Below are 15912 nucleotides of genomic sequence, written 5' to 3'. Positions count from 1 at the left end.
GGCACTCTTTTTTTTGTTCTTCCACACCGTATTGTTAATTTCATTGCTGTTTGTAAAGGACTATTTAATGGCGTTAGTGCCTAGCGTTTCATAGGCAACCCAATTGATATATACTTTGTACATCTTTTCTCAATCTCACATGGAAAATCTTTCACAAACACCAGCTTAAAATTTGACCCTGCTTGTCTTTACATTTCGCTAATATGCAACTGTCCACCATGTTGGAACACAAAACTGTACATGATATGTAAAACAGTATGTATGCAGCATGGGTTCACATACCTAACCTTTTTTTTTTCATGTTCAGAAATCAGGAGTATCAACAGCAACACAACTACAACCAAAAACCGACCAGCTGAGGACAATGTTCTCTCTAAGTAGCCAAAACACACCGAGCATGCTGTCCAGTTACAAAAAGTACAAAACGTGTAAATTATTGCACAATAGAAAGGCTCAAAAAGTTTTGCGTTTGATGCAATAGTATTGCCCCGATTATGGATCATGCGTTCAGCGTGTTCCAATACGGGCACAGGAACAGGGCTGTACTGTGTACTGGTGTCTGACCCTGTCGTCCTCTCCCCCCAGTTATCCGCTAGTTAGCCAGGGGTTGCCAGTTAGCTGAGGGGAGCTGAAAAGAGAACTGCCAGCAAGCGTCTCCCTGCCTACTCAGTCTTAATGTCATTAGCCAGCGGCCGGTCGCTGTGCCACTTCTTCATGTGTTTCTCCAGGGTGCTGTACACACTGAAAGGCATGTGGCAGATTTCACATTTGTACACGTCTTTGCCCATCTGTCCGTGGGTCTTCATGTGACGGGTGAGCTTGGAGCTCTGGGCGCAGGCGTAGCTGCACAGCTCACACTTGTAGGGCCGCTCCCCGGTGTGGCTGCGCCGGTGTACTGTCAAGTTGCTGCAGTTTTTGAACACCTTGCCACAGAACTCGCACGTGTCACTCCGGCGGCTTTCCTTGGAGCTCGGCCGGCCGTTGCCGCCGTGCGGAGTGCTGGCCCCGCTGCCGGTGCCGCTGCGTCCTGAGGTGCCGCGTTCCCCGTCGAGCTCCCCGGGCGGCGTGGAGAACCGCAGGCTGCCGTTCTCCGACGAGTGCTCGGAGGAGGAGGCGAAAGGCGATTGTCTGGAGTCCCCGCCTGTGAAGGTAAGAAAGGGGTCCTTGAGTTGTCGTGAGGCGGCGTAGCCGGCCAACCACTGAGAGTAGACGTTCTCGGTGTTGGGGATGGTGGGAGTCGGGGGATCCAGGTCCTTCTCCACTTTGATACGTTTGGCCAGCGGACTGAGGGAGCCGGGGCTGGTGCCTCCACCCAGCAGCTTTCTGGACAGGTTGTCAGCGGAGAGAGGGCCCAGGCCGTTGACCGCGGTTGGGGTTTTGCAGTCAACGGCCCGGATGGACTCCAAGGCGGAGTCCTCGTCGCCGGGCTCCCGCGACGCGTTCAGCCGGTGGGGGTGGAGCGCCTCGCTGTTCTGGTGATGGCGGGCTCCCTCTAGCCGCAAAGTGAAGCGGCAGTCCTTTCTCCCCTCCGCTCCTTCTCCACCCGCTTCACCCTCAGTTCCTTCCTCCTCTCCTTCCTCCTCCTCCTCCTCTTCTTCCTCTTCCTCTTCTTCTTCCTCTTCCTCCTCCTCTTCCTCCTCCTCCTCGTCCTCCTCCTCCTCCTCTCCGTTCTCAGTCGCCAGGCCGTTGTTCTCGCTCTTGAACTTGGCCACCACCGACTTGAGGGCGTCGGTGGCGCTGCCCATGAGTTCGCTGGTGCCCGGCTCGGGGGAACTGGCGGTGGAGAGGCCGTCGTCGGACTTGGCGTTGAGCGCTGAGGACTTGCTCTGGCAGTGGGTCTTCATGTGTCTCTTCAGCTTGCTGGCCTGGGTGCAGGCGTGGTTGCACAGATGACACTTGTAGGGTTTCTCCCCCGTGTGGCTGCGCCGGTGCACGATCAGATTGCTCTGAAATTTGAAGGTCTTCCCGCAGAATTCACAAGACTTAGCCTTAAGAGGGGTTCCAGGCTGGGCCACATTAGATATGGCGTTAGGGGTCGAACGCGACCCGGAGGGCGACTGAGAAGTGGAAAGGGGCGGTGTGGCCGAAAACGGGGGCTTGGAGCCTGGCTGGAATGGCTGGAGCAGCCGTTGCATAGGGCTGGGCCGGTTAGGGGACAGAGGGGGAGAAGCCCCGGTCGTGTTACCAGCCAGCTCACGTAGCCGCCTGGAGAAGTCCATGCTGGGAGGTGGGTCTAGGGGCACTGAGTTAAGCCTCATCACCCTGTCGAAAGCGCTGGGGTGGTGGGTGGCCAACGCCAGGTCGTCGGGGCTGAGGTGGTGGCGGGGCGGGGGACTGAACAGCGGCGGGGTCCGAGGATAGCGGCCCTCGCGTGGGGTAGTGGCCGGGTCTCGGCCAGACCCAGAGCCGGGCATCCTCAGGAGGCTGTAGGGGCTGCCGTCGGCCAGGTGGACGGCATGGAGGGGCGGCTGGGACGACGCGCAGTCGCCCCCCATCCCGGGCGCTGCAGCCACGCGGGGCGTGAGGGGGCTCCCCGGCTCACTCTCCAGATAGATGCGGAAGCCGTGTGTGTTCTGGGCATGCTGCAGCAGGAACCATGCACCGGTGAAGGGCTGCTTGCATGTGGTGCAGGTGTAACTGCTGGGCTCATCTTTGTCTGGTGAAAGAGAAAGAGAAAGAGACAAAACAAATTTGTTTATATGGTGATCTAATTATAGCAATGACATGAGACTTACAGTAACACGGCATTGGTTAGACCTCCCTTTGGTTAGACCATCTAAACCTAACATTAACCCTAACCCTAACCCTAACCCTAACCCTAACCCTAACCCTAACCTCAGTAAAACCAATGGTCTAACCAATGGGAGGTCTAACCAATGCCCAGTCCCCGAGACTTACTATATCGTCACTGTCGGGCAGAAACCTTGTATCTCCAAGTTTCAAATGTGTACGTTTTTTTCGCCAAGTAAAGCCCTGCTTCATCATAGAAGGCCGTCGCACAAAACTAGTGAAAACAGCAGATCTACAAGCACACAGCGCCTCGCACAAATCATTTTAAAAATGATAAATACAAAACAAACGGTTTTGGACATACAAGGTTTCCACCCGACAGTGACGATATAAAAGTCTTCAGTGGCTAGTGGCTACTATACTGTGAGGCACATAATATGACATATCATAACATAACACAAAGGAAAATGATGCAGAAGTCAAAGCCTGAGAATTTATGACTGCACACGATGAAAATAACTACAGCATTAGAAAGATTCTGTTGAAAGGGAAATACATTTTGTGTGTATTTACACATCATTAAATCCCACTTTATGTGTCAACAACCGTTTTGCATTGTTTGAATACAGACATAAAGCTTTTAAATTATAACTGTTAAACACCAAGAATGCATTTTTTAAATGTCTCGTTCTTTGTTTATTTTCACTACAATTCAAACCAGAGCTCATGGCTCCCTTAAACAAAGAATAACTGAAACACAGCCCTGAAAGCAATGAATACAAAATGTACACAGTCGAGGAGGCACAGGAATATATCAAACAATAATTGACTTTCAATAGCATTTGCACGCTGACCCGAGATTTGCCTGACAATGCGCTCGTAATCTCGTTAAACACACTCATCTCCCGTTCGATGCCTTGTTTACAGAATTAGCCCGGCTAAAGTGGGACATGTATCTGATGCTGCATATTAAAGCTGAATACAAATAAGAGGTCACATGTTAATAAAACATACTCCCGTCTATCACGCAAAACACACACTCTGAGAGAGAAAAAAGACAGCGGGGAAATTGTGTCTGTTTGTGTGTGGGAGGGGCGACTCTGGCGAAAATGCATTTCATGCATTACTTTTCTATTTCTGATATTTCATGCTTTATGGATTTATTTAAATCCTCTCAGGTGAATAGAAAAAACGAGAAGAAGGGGAAAGAAGAAGTGAGATATGCAAAAATAAGAGCCAGTCGCAATGTGCTCCCTCTTTCATCTCCTGGCTTTCTTATTCTTTCTTCTCCTTTTTTTCTTTTTTTCACTGCGGGGCATTTTTCTGAAGTCATTTGCAGACGTTGAACCCAAACCGTGGCCACGCTATGCCCAGGAGAGAGCGAGAGAAAAACAGTGAGAGAGAGACAGACGGGAGAGAGAATGTGTGATTGTGACAATGAGCCATCCCTAAGATGGTGGACGGGCAGGTTTGCATGTTCTAAAAGCCCACTGTGGCTAACAGACTACAGGGTGACGAAGGGGCAGAGAGAGAGAGGAGGGGCTGCAGAGCGAAGACAGGATATGCTAGAACAGGGGTGTCGCACCAAATTCTGGGCCCTGGGTACAAGGATTCACTCACATTTTGTGCTTTAACTATTGAAAAATAGCAGATCTACAAGCTCACAGCGGAGTGCCGCGCTGCGAGCTTGTAGATCTGCTATTTTTGAAAGATCGTGAAAATTTGTGCGGAGTCAGAATATTTCAAACCCTTTTTTGAAAACCTATGTTTCTATGTCAGTGGTGTTCAAATATTTTCATGTGAAGGACCCCCAAAATGATATTTGGCCACGGACCCCCCGTCTCAAAATATTTAGTTCCAGGGACCCCCTAGAAGCAAAATTTGAGTTACAAATGTTGGCTTAAAAAATACTCAAAGATTTGCACACATTTTCACGACTTTTTCAAAAATAGCTGATCTACAAGCTCGCAGCGCGGCACCTGTGAGCTTGTATATCTGCTATTTTTCAATAGCTAAAGTATAACATAATTAAGGCCCCTCCACCTTGGGCCCTAGTAACTCAGTCCCACTCCCCCCACCCCCCCCCCCCCCCATTGTGACGCCCCTGTATGCTAGACAAGAGAAAGAGAGAAGAAAATGGTTCTTCCTTCTATCTTACATGTCGACTAACCCTCTCTGAACAATCTTACTGAAAGACCAGAGTCTGCCATAAAATGTGCACCCAATCAAACCTCCACACAAACCTTTTCTCTGGACTGAAAAGAGATGGGGAGGTGGGAGGGGGGGGGGGGGGGGGGTATAGTGGTAAATTATGGATCATTACAATCTGCAAAAATTACAGTTAATTGCTGCCACCTGCAAGGGGCTTTGACCCACTATGGAATTTTTCCATCATAAAAAGGCCATTTGCCCATACACACTCTCTCTCTACCGCTCGCATATACACATAAAATGTGCCCATTACATTAGTTAAAGCTTTGGCTACACGCATGTATTTTGATCATGTATGTGCTTTTTATGGCTTCAAATAGAAGCCCCACATTGCTCATAAAGCCTCTTGCTATGTATAACTGGGCTTATGTGTCTGCTCTGACTTCCTACATCAAAACTCTTCCTATAGCCCATTTCTTGATGGTTGAACACATGCACCATATCGTCGTTGTCGGGCAGAAACCTTGTATCTCCAAGTTTCAAATTTGTATGTTTTTTTTTGCAAAGTAAAGCCCTGCTTCATCATACAAGGCCGTCGCACAAAGGTAGTGAAAACAGCAGATGTAGATCGGCTGTTTTCACTAGTGTAAAGGAGTAGTTCACCCCCAAAATGACTTTTTTTCTATTGATTAGTCACGCCATGGAGAATAGAGTTTTTTTTTGTTTTTGTCACATTCCTAAATCAAAAAATTGATTCGAGTAAATTTACCCCCATTGATTCCGGACATCCGGAACGAATGGGGGTACATTTATCGTTATCACATTTTTGTCTTAGGAATGTGACAAAAACCAAAAAATATTATTGAACTCTAGTCTCCATGGCGTGACTAATCAATAGAAAAAAAGTCATTTTGGGGGTGAACTACTCCTTTAAATCATTTTTTAAATGATAAATGCCAAATGAACGGTTTTGGACATACAGGGTTTTCACCCGACAACGACGATATGCATGCGTGTGTGTGTGTGTGTGTGGGGGGGGGGGCAGATACAATTTTCCCTGTTATTGAGAAGGACAACGGAGAAACGAGGGGATACGACTTCTCCTCTGAGACACAGCCCTGTCCGTCAGAGGAAGAGGAGAGGCATGGAGGGATCAGGGGGAGGGAGGGAGGGAGGAAGAGAAGTGTGGCGTGAAGGGGATATTCCTAATGACAGCCCCACCACCACCATTCTGAAGGACACCAGAGACACAACACTGCATATTCACAACCACTATACACCGGTTCATTTGCTTGTGTAAAAAATACAACAGCACACCTATAGTATGCAATCTGACATTTGACAGACTGCGCTGATTGCCGCAAACAAAGTCGTATCATCGTCGTCCAAGAAATGGACATATATATCGTCGTTGTCGGGTGGAATCCTTGTATGTCCAAAACCCTTTGTTTTGTATTTATCATTGTTAAAATGATTTAAACTAGTGAAAACAGCCGATCTACAAACACACAACGCCTCGCGGTGTGTGCTTGTAGATCGGCTGTTTTTCCTACTTTTGTGCGATGTGTGTGATGAAGCAGTGCTTTACTTGAAACTTGGAGATACAAGGTTTCTGCCCAACAGTGACGATATTCACAGATGCAACAATAGCTTAGCAGACATCCAACTCATCCGACGTTTGCCCGTTTTTAATCGTCGTACTCCAAGGGACCGAAGGACAGGTTTTGAAGGTACAAAAGAAAAGACATCCAGACAAGGTGTTTGACGGCCTTAACGGTTCTCACATAAAGGAGCAGAGAAATATAGGAGAGTGAAGAAGATGATCTTATAAGCGAGTTTGTCCTCTAACGGAATAAGCGAGTGCCCTCTCTCTATCTTGCGTGAGGGGTGAGGGGACTCTTTCTTTCCTAGCCACTCTCTTGGTCTGCGGTGAGTTAGGGTTGGAGAGAGCAGGAGGGCTGGGGCTAGCCTAATGTTGGATCCCCAGGTTTCCTTTGAAATAGGATCAGCAGAGTGGAGGAACTGCACTGACAACCCCTTAGCTGCCATTTCATGGCAAAGGCTGAAAGCGAGGACTTGGGGGTTGGGGTGGGGGGAGACAATCAGAGGAGCGAGGAAGAAAGATAGAAACAGAAAGGGGGGAAAAAAGAGATGGAAAATAGGAAGAAGAAAGTGGGGATAATCTGAGAAAAAGAGAAGGGCGAGAGAAAGTAGAACAGGAGAAGAAAGGGAAAAGAGGGAAGGGTGGGGGATAACAGCCCCTCCAAGGCCATTTCAGCCCGTTGCAACACAAAGCCGGGGGAGGCTATTATGGTGTTATGGTGAACAGTGCTCCGCTATCAGGCACAGAATATGATCCAGATCCCATGCAAAAAGCCCAAGGCCAGCTGATGCAAGGGCAAAGGGGAAATTACGGCGCCTTAAACAGCAGATACGGTGGCCCGTGGCTGCTGACGCCATACTCAACTCCAAATGTACCAGACAATAGAGGTGGCTATAGACAAAACAGCGGAGTGGATGAATATAAACAATCTATGATGCTGAGGCTTGCTTGCGCACACTTAACTGCAAATCACCTGATTGCCGTCATACGCACATTCATACCATAGACCGTAAAAAATATGGACGGTGGGAACCGTCACGTGACCCATTGGTTTCTATCAGAGCGAAAATGAAGCTAGTTTTGCCCTTGTATGGGTGTCCGCCATCATTGTTTTAATGGTACCTAAGGAATGCTAAGCTTCCAACGGTCACGTTTCCTGTAATGGTTTCCTGTGCAAATAAGCCAAGTGCTTTCTAGGATCTTCTTTTAGTTGACCTTGTACCAGTGAACTGTACCGTCATGAAACTGTACCTCTTCCTATGCAAACTTCTAATAAAGTCTTCAATCAATCAAACAATCAATCACGTGATCCCGCAGGGATACTTGGGATATTGTCTTGAGCTTGCCGAAAATAAAGCACACAAAGAAGAATCATCACAAGACAGGAACCACAAAGTATCTATGACAATGTTTATTAAGGTAAGAAAATCAAATGTAAAAGTTCGGGGGAAGTGAATGGAATCCTATGGAGAACATGTTGCTTTTGGTACCAGAACAGCGCAACTAGCGGCCAATCATAGGAACTTTTAGTTCCATGTTTGCTTCATTTTAAACCCGGACAACTGCCCCCCTGGTTCATACCGCCCCACATAGGTCCCTTCACCCGCCCATTAACGACAGTGACCGACACAACCGGGAACGTTGACTTTAACGTTTTTTGATCCGTCCTTTCGTTCCCCATCATGATGAGATCCCACGTGGTTGATCTCACGCTCAAGACGTGTCAAACAAAGAACAATGTTCAAGTGTCTTGTCATCGGCCCACCCATCCAAAAGTTAGTAGGAGTCACTTCTCCTCCATTTTGTCTTCTGTCCTTGACCAGGCCTGCTTGCAGCCTAACGACCGTCCTGGTTGTGACAGCGTAGCTCTCACTGATATTGGTCATTTAGCTAATGGAGGAACAAGCTAACCGGATTAGCTATAGCGGGCCTTCCGAGAGGAAGAGGAGAAAGACAGAGAGAGGGAGATGTGCGGGGGGGGGGGGGGGGGGGGGGGGGGGGACACACTGTGTCTGACACTGTCCATCTCCTAAAAGTTATGAGGCGCCGGGTCTTCTGAGCACTCACACTTCACCCACCTGAAAAGTGATTATGCTAATAGCGGGTCTTTGCCAATATTCATAAGTGTTTATGGGTGTTGGAGTGAGCGCCCAGGGAAAGGAGGAGGGCTGTCAATACAGTAGCTCTTAAGAGCCTCAGCCGTATAGCCTAGCGTTAATGTGATTACCACTCTGTTTATGTCATTAGGGTATTCACAGGCAGGGATTGGAAAGGGGTGAAGGGTGAGGTGAGAGAGGAGAGGCTGGGGAAAGGAGTGGAGAGGGTGAGTGGGGTGCCAGGAGGCGGCCATTACATCTCCTCTTCCTTGTCAAGGGTTTTCCGGCGTTCGCTTGTTTTCTGTGTGTCACCGTCACTGACAACATTGTGAGTTAAATGTTTGTTGATACATGATGACAATGTTAAATTTTTACTCCATAGGCCTACAAACGTAACAATGTCATTAGAGCATATTCATTTAAAACAACTACCGTATTTTGGCCATGTCATGACAGAAATTGTCCAAAATGTGTCAGAAAAGAAAAATAATGTCCAAAATGTTGAATATACCGGTAGGCCTATCAAAACCTAAAAGATAATCACGCATATCCACTAGCTCACAAGGCATCACATTGCGACATGTTATGGGCTTATAGATCGGCTATATCTGCTATTTGTCACCCGTAAAGTATATTGTCACTGTCGGGCAGAAACCTTGTATCTCTAAGTTTCAAATTTGTAAATGTTTTCACAAAGTAAAGCCCTGTTTCATCATACAAGGCCGTCGCACAAAAGTAGTGAAAACAGCTGATCTACAAGCACACCAGGCCTCGCACCGCGAGGCGTTGTGTGCTTGCAGAGTTCGAGTTATGTGGGAGCCAGTAGGGGCTTAGCTCCCATAGTTAAAGTCTGGGACCCCATAGTCAACAACCCCCTTTGGGGTCTCTTTTTTTCTAAGTGTGTATTTTTTATTTTATTTTTTTTTTTCGTTTTCTTTTTTTTTATGTTCCATTGGAAGAATTTATATTATTTATGTTAACTAGATATACTAAATAAACATGTTAGACAGTAAGACTAAACAATGACATCACACCGTTTAATCCTACTATTAATTTTATTATTATAAATCAGGCGCATTTAATGTGGGGTGTGAGTCTTCCTTTACCGTCCGGGTTATAACACACTCGCTGCAATGGTTCCTACTTCCTACCTTTTCCCTAACCTCGCCTACCAGGCTTTCTTTCCCCATAAGCTAGGAACCACTGCGTCGAGTGTCTGTTCTAGCCACGGCCCGGACGGCAAAGGAAGGCGGACACTCGGACAGCAACAAACAACCAAACAACGCTGTCTTGTGAGCAAGACTGTAGCCTGTGCCCGTGACATTGTTTTTTTTAGTAAATAAATATGAACCCGACCCGCCTTGTTTTGAGAAAGAAAAATACCCATTTTAGCCGACTTTATGCTACCAGAACGGGAACTTTTGGCTGGATGGCTCAGAGCTCAGATCATCAGATGGAGGAATTGGGAACTGGAGGCTGAGCAATAATGGTGAGTTAATATGAACAGAAAAGACTGCCTGGAGTTGTCAACATAGCCAATGTGAAGCGACTGAAGCCCGAATTAATATTGTGAAAGGAAAAATATGATTTAATATAGGAAATACCCGTTTTAGCCGACTTTATATCCGCGAAATACCCGATTTAATATGATTTAATATAGGAAAGTACCCGTTTTAGGCGACTTTATATCCGCAATTACCCGATTTTTTTTCGCCGCCGCCGAGGGCCCCCAGAGCTATGGGAGCCCTATAATAGGGCTCCCATAGCTCTGTGGGTATAACTCGATCACTGTGTGCTTGTAGATCGTCTGTTTTCACTAGTTTAAATCATTTTTAAAATGATAAATACAAAACGAACGGTTTTGGACATAAGGTTTCCACCTGGCAACGACGATATATGCCTTAAATGGTTTGTCCAATCGTTCGACAGGTCATTTGGGGTTCCACATATTAATTTCTCTGTCTATCTGTCTGCCTGTCTGTCTCTCTCTCTCTCTCTGTTTGTCTCTCTGTCTGTCTGTCTCTCTCCTAGACACACAGACACAGTCACTTGGGCTCACACACCCGTGTCTTTGTCCTGGTCCAGACTCTTTGTGGCGCGCCGAGCCACCGGCCACAGACAAAAGGTTTGTTTGACCAACACTTGTTCCTGAGACAAAGCCGGATGTAGGAAATGTGGTTTACTAAACAGAAAAGGCAAAAGCCAGGGATACGGAGCAGGGCTTACTGCCCCGTTCCCCTGTTTCTACCAGGTCTGATGCAGAGCAGGCCTCCATGCAGCCAGCGCTGGCTGGGACTGGCTGGAACCACACGGTATTATGTCAACCGAGAAGTCCAAGCTGACCACCAACCACTACACACACATCACAGAGAGAGAGAGAGAGGAAATGAGAGAGAGACGGTGAGGGAGACTGAGAGAGAGACACATAGAGAGAGAGAGAGAGAGAGAGAGAGAGAGAGAGAGAGAGAGAGAGAGAGAGAGAGAGAGAAGATCACAAGAAGAAAAGGGGCACGTTGAAGAAAAGGGGGGAAAAACCACCAGAGACCCACCAGGGAGAGAAACAGAAAGACAGAGAGACCTGAGAGAGAGAGAGAGAGAGAGAGAGAGAGAGAGATCTACTGCTGCAAAAATTGTTAATTTCGCTGCGAGAATATAAACCGGACATATAGGGAGTAGTGTGTACTTTTTGCAATGTAGAGAAGTGGTTCTCAACCTGTGGGTTGAGAACCCCCACAGGGGGGTTCCCCAAATAATTTTGGGGGGGTCCCCAGATGATTAACTTAATGTGCAACGTTGTTTTCTCACTCAACAGTAAACAAACCAACATAAGGTTTAAGTGTATATAGAGGGTATCTACACACAACTGTCATTTTAAGGACTTTTTAATACCTCTAAAATGACAACATTGGCCAAATTGTCAAATATTAGAGGTAGAAATTGTGAAAATAGCAGATCTACATGCGTTGTGAGCATGTAGATCTGCTATTTTCACAAACGAACCGTGTTATACAAAATGTAATGTCTCAACTCTTAGTGCTCGTCAGGGTGGGGGTCCCCAGTTAAAGTATGATTATTTTGGGGGTCACGGCCTGAAAAGGTTGAGAACCACTGATGTAGAGAAGCACTGCATACTACTGTAGAGGAGGAAAGACTTGGCTGGCAGGAGTGAGGGGGTGGGGGTGGAGGTGGGTGTAGCAGATCTCCAGATAGAGATGCATGGTGGTCCACGAGGGTCTGTGCCCAGTATAAAGTAATCTGCTGGCTGTGGCTTTTGTCTCCAATCAGACTTTCACACTTATTAGCTTTCCTTTCCCGTCTCCTTCCTCCTGAAAGACGATAAGAGCAAACACTGGTCGAGGCGTCTCTGTGAGCGGCTAAGAAACCCACCGGTACACTGGACGCACACACACACACACACACACACACACACACACACACACACACACACACACACACACACACACACACACACACACACACCGCACATAATGGACAGTGCGTGTGTGTGTGTGTGTGTGTGTGTGTGTGTGTGTGTGTGTGTGTGCGTGTGCGTGTGCGTGTTCGTGTGTATTGGTGTGTGCCTTTTTGTTAATTAGTTACCGTGTATCTGTTAAGAGTCTATGTTCAGGTGATGTACAAGTCTGCATTCACAAGTGTTTTCCCACTCGCAAGGCATGATGTCTGTATTCACCGCTTTTATACAGCATCACACTCTGCTGTTTTATGGCCTCCATAACCCCAGTGCTTTTGCTCTTTACTCAATTGAACTGGATTTGAAATGATCATCCACTCATCCATCCATCCATCCATCCATCCATCCATCCATCCATCCATCCATCTATCCATCTTTCAGGGCTGTGCAGTAACATTCTTCAGTTATCCTTTAGTACACACATTCAGAGTCAAAGGAAAACGTTGCTGATGTTTTTCCCTAAATCCCATTGTTCTGTTGTGAGGAGATCAAAAATAAAGTGGGGTGGGAAATACACCGTCTTTGGTGTGTGACTGACCTCTGACTCTGCCAGGGACGTGCTGGCCATTGGGAAAAGCGGGACAACTCCCGAACGGCCGGTTCATTCCCGGCCGGTCCAGGCCGGCCATTAGGAAAAAAAATTAAATAAAATGTTCCATTTTCGTCACTGTCGGGCAGAAACCTTGTATCTCCAAGTTTCAAATTTGTAAATTTTTTCGCAAAGCAAAGCCCTGCTTCATCATACAAGGCCGTCGCACAAAAGTAGTGACAACAGCAGATCTACAAGCACACAACGCCTCGCGGTGCGAGGCGTTGTGTGCTTGTAGATCGGCTGTTTTCACTAGTTTAAATCATTTTTAAAATGATAAATACAAAACAAACGGTTTTGGACATACAAGGTTTCCACCCGACAACGACGAAATATAACTCATGTAATTGGCCCACTGGCTTGTCACTTTGTCACAAAGCTTTGAGTAGCAGCAGCGCTATAGAGAGATCTCTCTCTCTATAGCGCGCAATGAGGGCCTCTCCAACTCTTTTTCCCGGGCTTAATCAGGGGCCCAGCACGTCCCTGGACTCTGCCTAACAGTCCAGTGCTTCTACACTCTGGGTTGTGGTTGTAGCCAGGTGGTGCTGGGAGACCATCGTCAATACTTAAGCCCATTTTCCACTGACATGGCCCAACACCACTCTACTCCATACCGCCCACTTGTGCCAGGTTTTCCACTACAAGGACCTGGGGCAGAGTGGTGTGAAAGTGGTACTAAACATGGTACTAAAAAGTATCCAATCCAGAGTAGGTCAGAGCTAGGCCAAACCAGGCCAAACACATACAGGCCAACATAATGACTGATCACTCACTGACTTTTCATTTAGACCACCCAGGATATGGTAGTTGTAATACATGGTAATAGATTATATTGTGTTATAACCACTATTATAATCTATTATAGTGTATAGTGTATAGTGCAGTGTGTATTATAATTAGGATAGTTACAAATGCATATTGTATTATAATCACAGTTAAAAGGGTCAATTTGTTTCTTACCAATAATATATCTTCATGTGGTGCGGTGCGGTGTAGTGTTGTGTAGTGTGGTGCTAAAGCTGCTGTCGAAAAGGGGCTTTAGTAAACTTGACCTTTCACTCTTTACTTAATCTGCTCTTTTTTCCCCCCTACACCTACACTTCGCTGAAAATGGCCGATCTGCAAGCTCCTTGGAGTTTGTAGATCTTCTATTTTGGCTAAAGTTCTCCACCGAATAGCTCTGATCTGGAGCACCTGGGCTCAGGGCTGTAAAATGTGTGCTTATCCTTTCAGAGGACCTCTCATTCTCCATTTTGGTTTGTTTGTTTGTTTATTTGTTTGTTTGCATTCATCACCCAAAACCATACTTTACACACGTCCACTGACTCATACTACTCTGCAGGCAAACACACAAAATCACCATTTTGTTCATTGGTCTTTGTCTCTATTTTATGTATTTAATAAATCAAGTTTTTATTTTAAGATATCTGTATATATCCCTCTCTTTTTTCCGCACTACGAGCCAGGTTCATGACAGGTATAGTTCTCCACAAAATGTTGATGTCAGGGGCACCTGCTGGCCTACTGATCCAGGCGCATACCACTTAGGCATTGCCACATAGGCATGGATGCCTGGCGGCGTCGCCGGTTCGATTCCAGATCCGGACGACCTTTGCCGCGTGTCACTCGGGGGGTGATCTGCCTCAAGCCACCCTGAAGACACCTACACCCGTGTCACTCCCCAACTCTCCTATCAATAAAGGCATAAAAGCCCCAAAACAAATCTTAAAAAAAAAGATGTTGATGTCAAAACACATCGTTTCAAGTCATTGAGCGTGAGTTTAATGCCATCAGGAATACAAAGGTCTGCAGTGTATTTGTCAGTGAAACCATATACATATACATTTATTTATTGTTGACCCACTGTATTACTGACTTCCTCACATCAGAATAATGGGATTTAGAAAGCATTCCTTTAAATGAATGAGCACTGAGGATGTGTGTACTATTCTTCTGACACAGTACACATACGTCATCTCCTAGTATGAGCGAATAGGGCAAGCGGATCACGTGATTCCCTTGTTTGGCCTGGAAAAAACTGGGACTTGTGTCTGAAAGGATATATCATTGGCAGAATCACAGAAGGTTCCGAATATTTGGCGGTCCTGTTTTCACTTTTTCACTACGTCGGGGGTTGTTGCAATTACCTGCCCTGCAATACTTCACCATCTGTTGCGCTATGACGAAATAAACCCATAAAACGTCACAACGTGCACGTTCCGTAATGCAATTCCGATGGAGAAAGCTGTGTGTTGTACGCACGAATAAAAACATGTCGGCCCGTGTGCGTGTCTCAAAGAATAAGCCCAGCAGTACAGCTTAGTCCAACACATCCTCATCATGGTCAGGGCTGACCGGTGCTCTCTGGCAGGGGCGTCACAAGGGGGGGAGTGGGACTGAGTTACCAGGGCCCAAGGTGGAGGAGAGGCCTTAATTATTTTATACTTTAGCTATTGAAAAATAGCAGATATAAAATAACTAACTAACTAACTAACAACTAAAGTTTTGCCTCTGGGGGGGTCCCCTGGAACTAAATATTTTGAGATGGGGGTCCATGGCCAAATACATATCATTTTGGGGGTCCTTCACATGAAAAGGTTTGAGCACCACTGACATAGAAACATAGGTTTTTTTTAAAAAAACTTAAAAGGATTTAGAAGACACAATCGGGTCAAAAATTTTCAGACTTGCACAAATTTTCACGATTTAAAAAAAATAGCAGATCTACAAGCTCGCAGCGCGGCACCTGTGAGCTTGTAGATCTGCTATTTTTCAAAAGTTAAAGCACAAAATAATGCTTAATAATGCGTTCCCAGTCTAAACGGGTTAAACCCCCTCCCCTCTATGAAGAACATTCATGGGGGCCCCCGCAGTGAATACTTGTACCCAGGGCCCAGAATGTGGTGCGACACCTCTGCCCTCTGGTACACATTATGATGTGCTCTGCTTCCTAGCCGCGGCGGGAGGCCTCCCCGGCTCTTGTTTCTCATCCCAGATATAATGCTACAGTGAAAAGACCTCTGGGCTGCTCGACTTAACCAGTCTAATTAAATGGACCATCGCTTACGTAAGCGTCCGCAAGAGATTGTTTATTGAGTATAGAGGAACGCTTCAGAGGACCCAAGGAACCACCGTCAACAAAAGAACAACGGCCAGCGATGCGGCGCGGCCTTTCATATGGAACGTCTGGAAGAAACAAAAGAAGCTATAGCAAACTGCCAAGTATCAGTTTAAGCACACATATCCAGGTATATGAGAAGACTTAATCAAG

At 46.5% G+C, this 15912-nt stretch overlaps 1 protein-coding gene across 1 annotated transcript in view; it reads right to left on the bottom strand.

Annotated features, from left to right (window-relative positions):
* Positions 1-662: 662 nt before the first annotated feature.
* LOC308281829 (B-cell lymphoma/leukemia 11A-like) overlaps positions 663-15912 on the bottom strand; it is a gene marked incomplete at both ends in the record, with an annotated part of 55850 nt that continues 40600 nt past the window's right edge. Inside the window, one exon of the mRNA XM_080722151.1 lies at positions 663-2656. Within this exon, the coding sequence (XP_080578277.1) occupies positions 663-2656 (1994 nt within the window). The remainder of the gene's footprint in view (positions 2657-15912) is intronic.

The sequence above is a fragment of the Nannobrachium achirus genome (genome assembly GCF_963921795.1).
Source record: "Nannobrachium achirus genome assembly, chromosome: 3".
Lineage (NCBI taxonomy): Eukaryota > Metazoa > Chordata > Actinopteri > Myctophiformes > Myctophidae > Nannobrachium > Nannobrachium achirus.
This window is presented reverse-complemented; position numbering and strand designations above follow the sequence as displayed.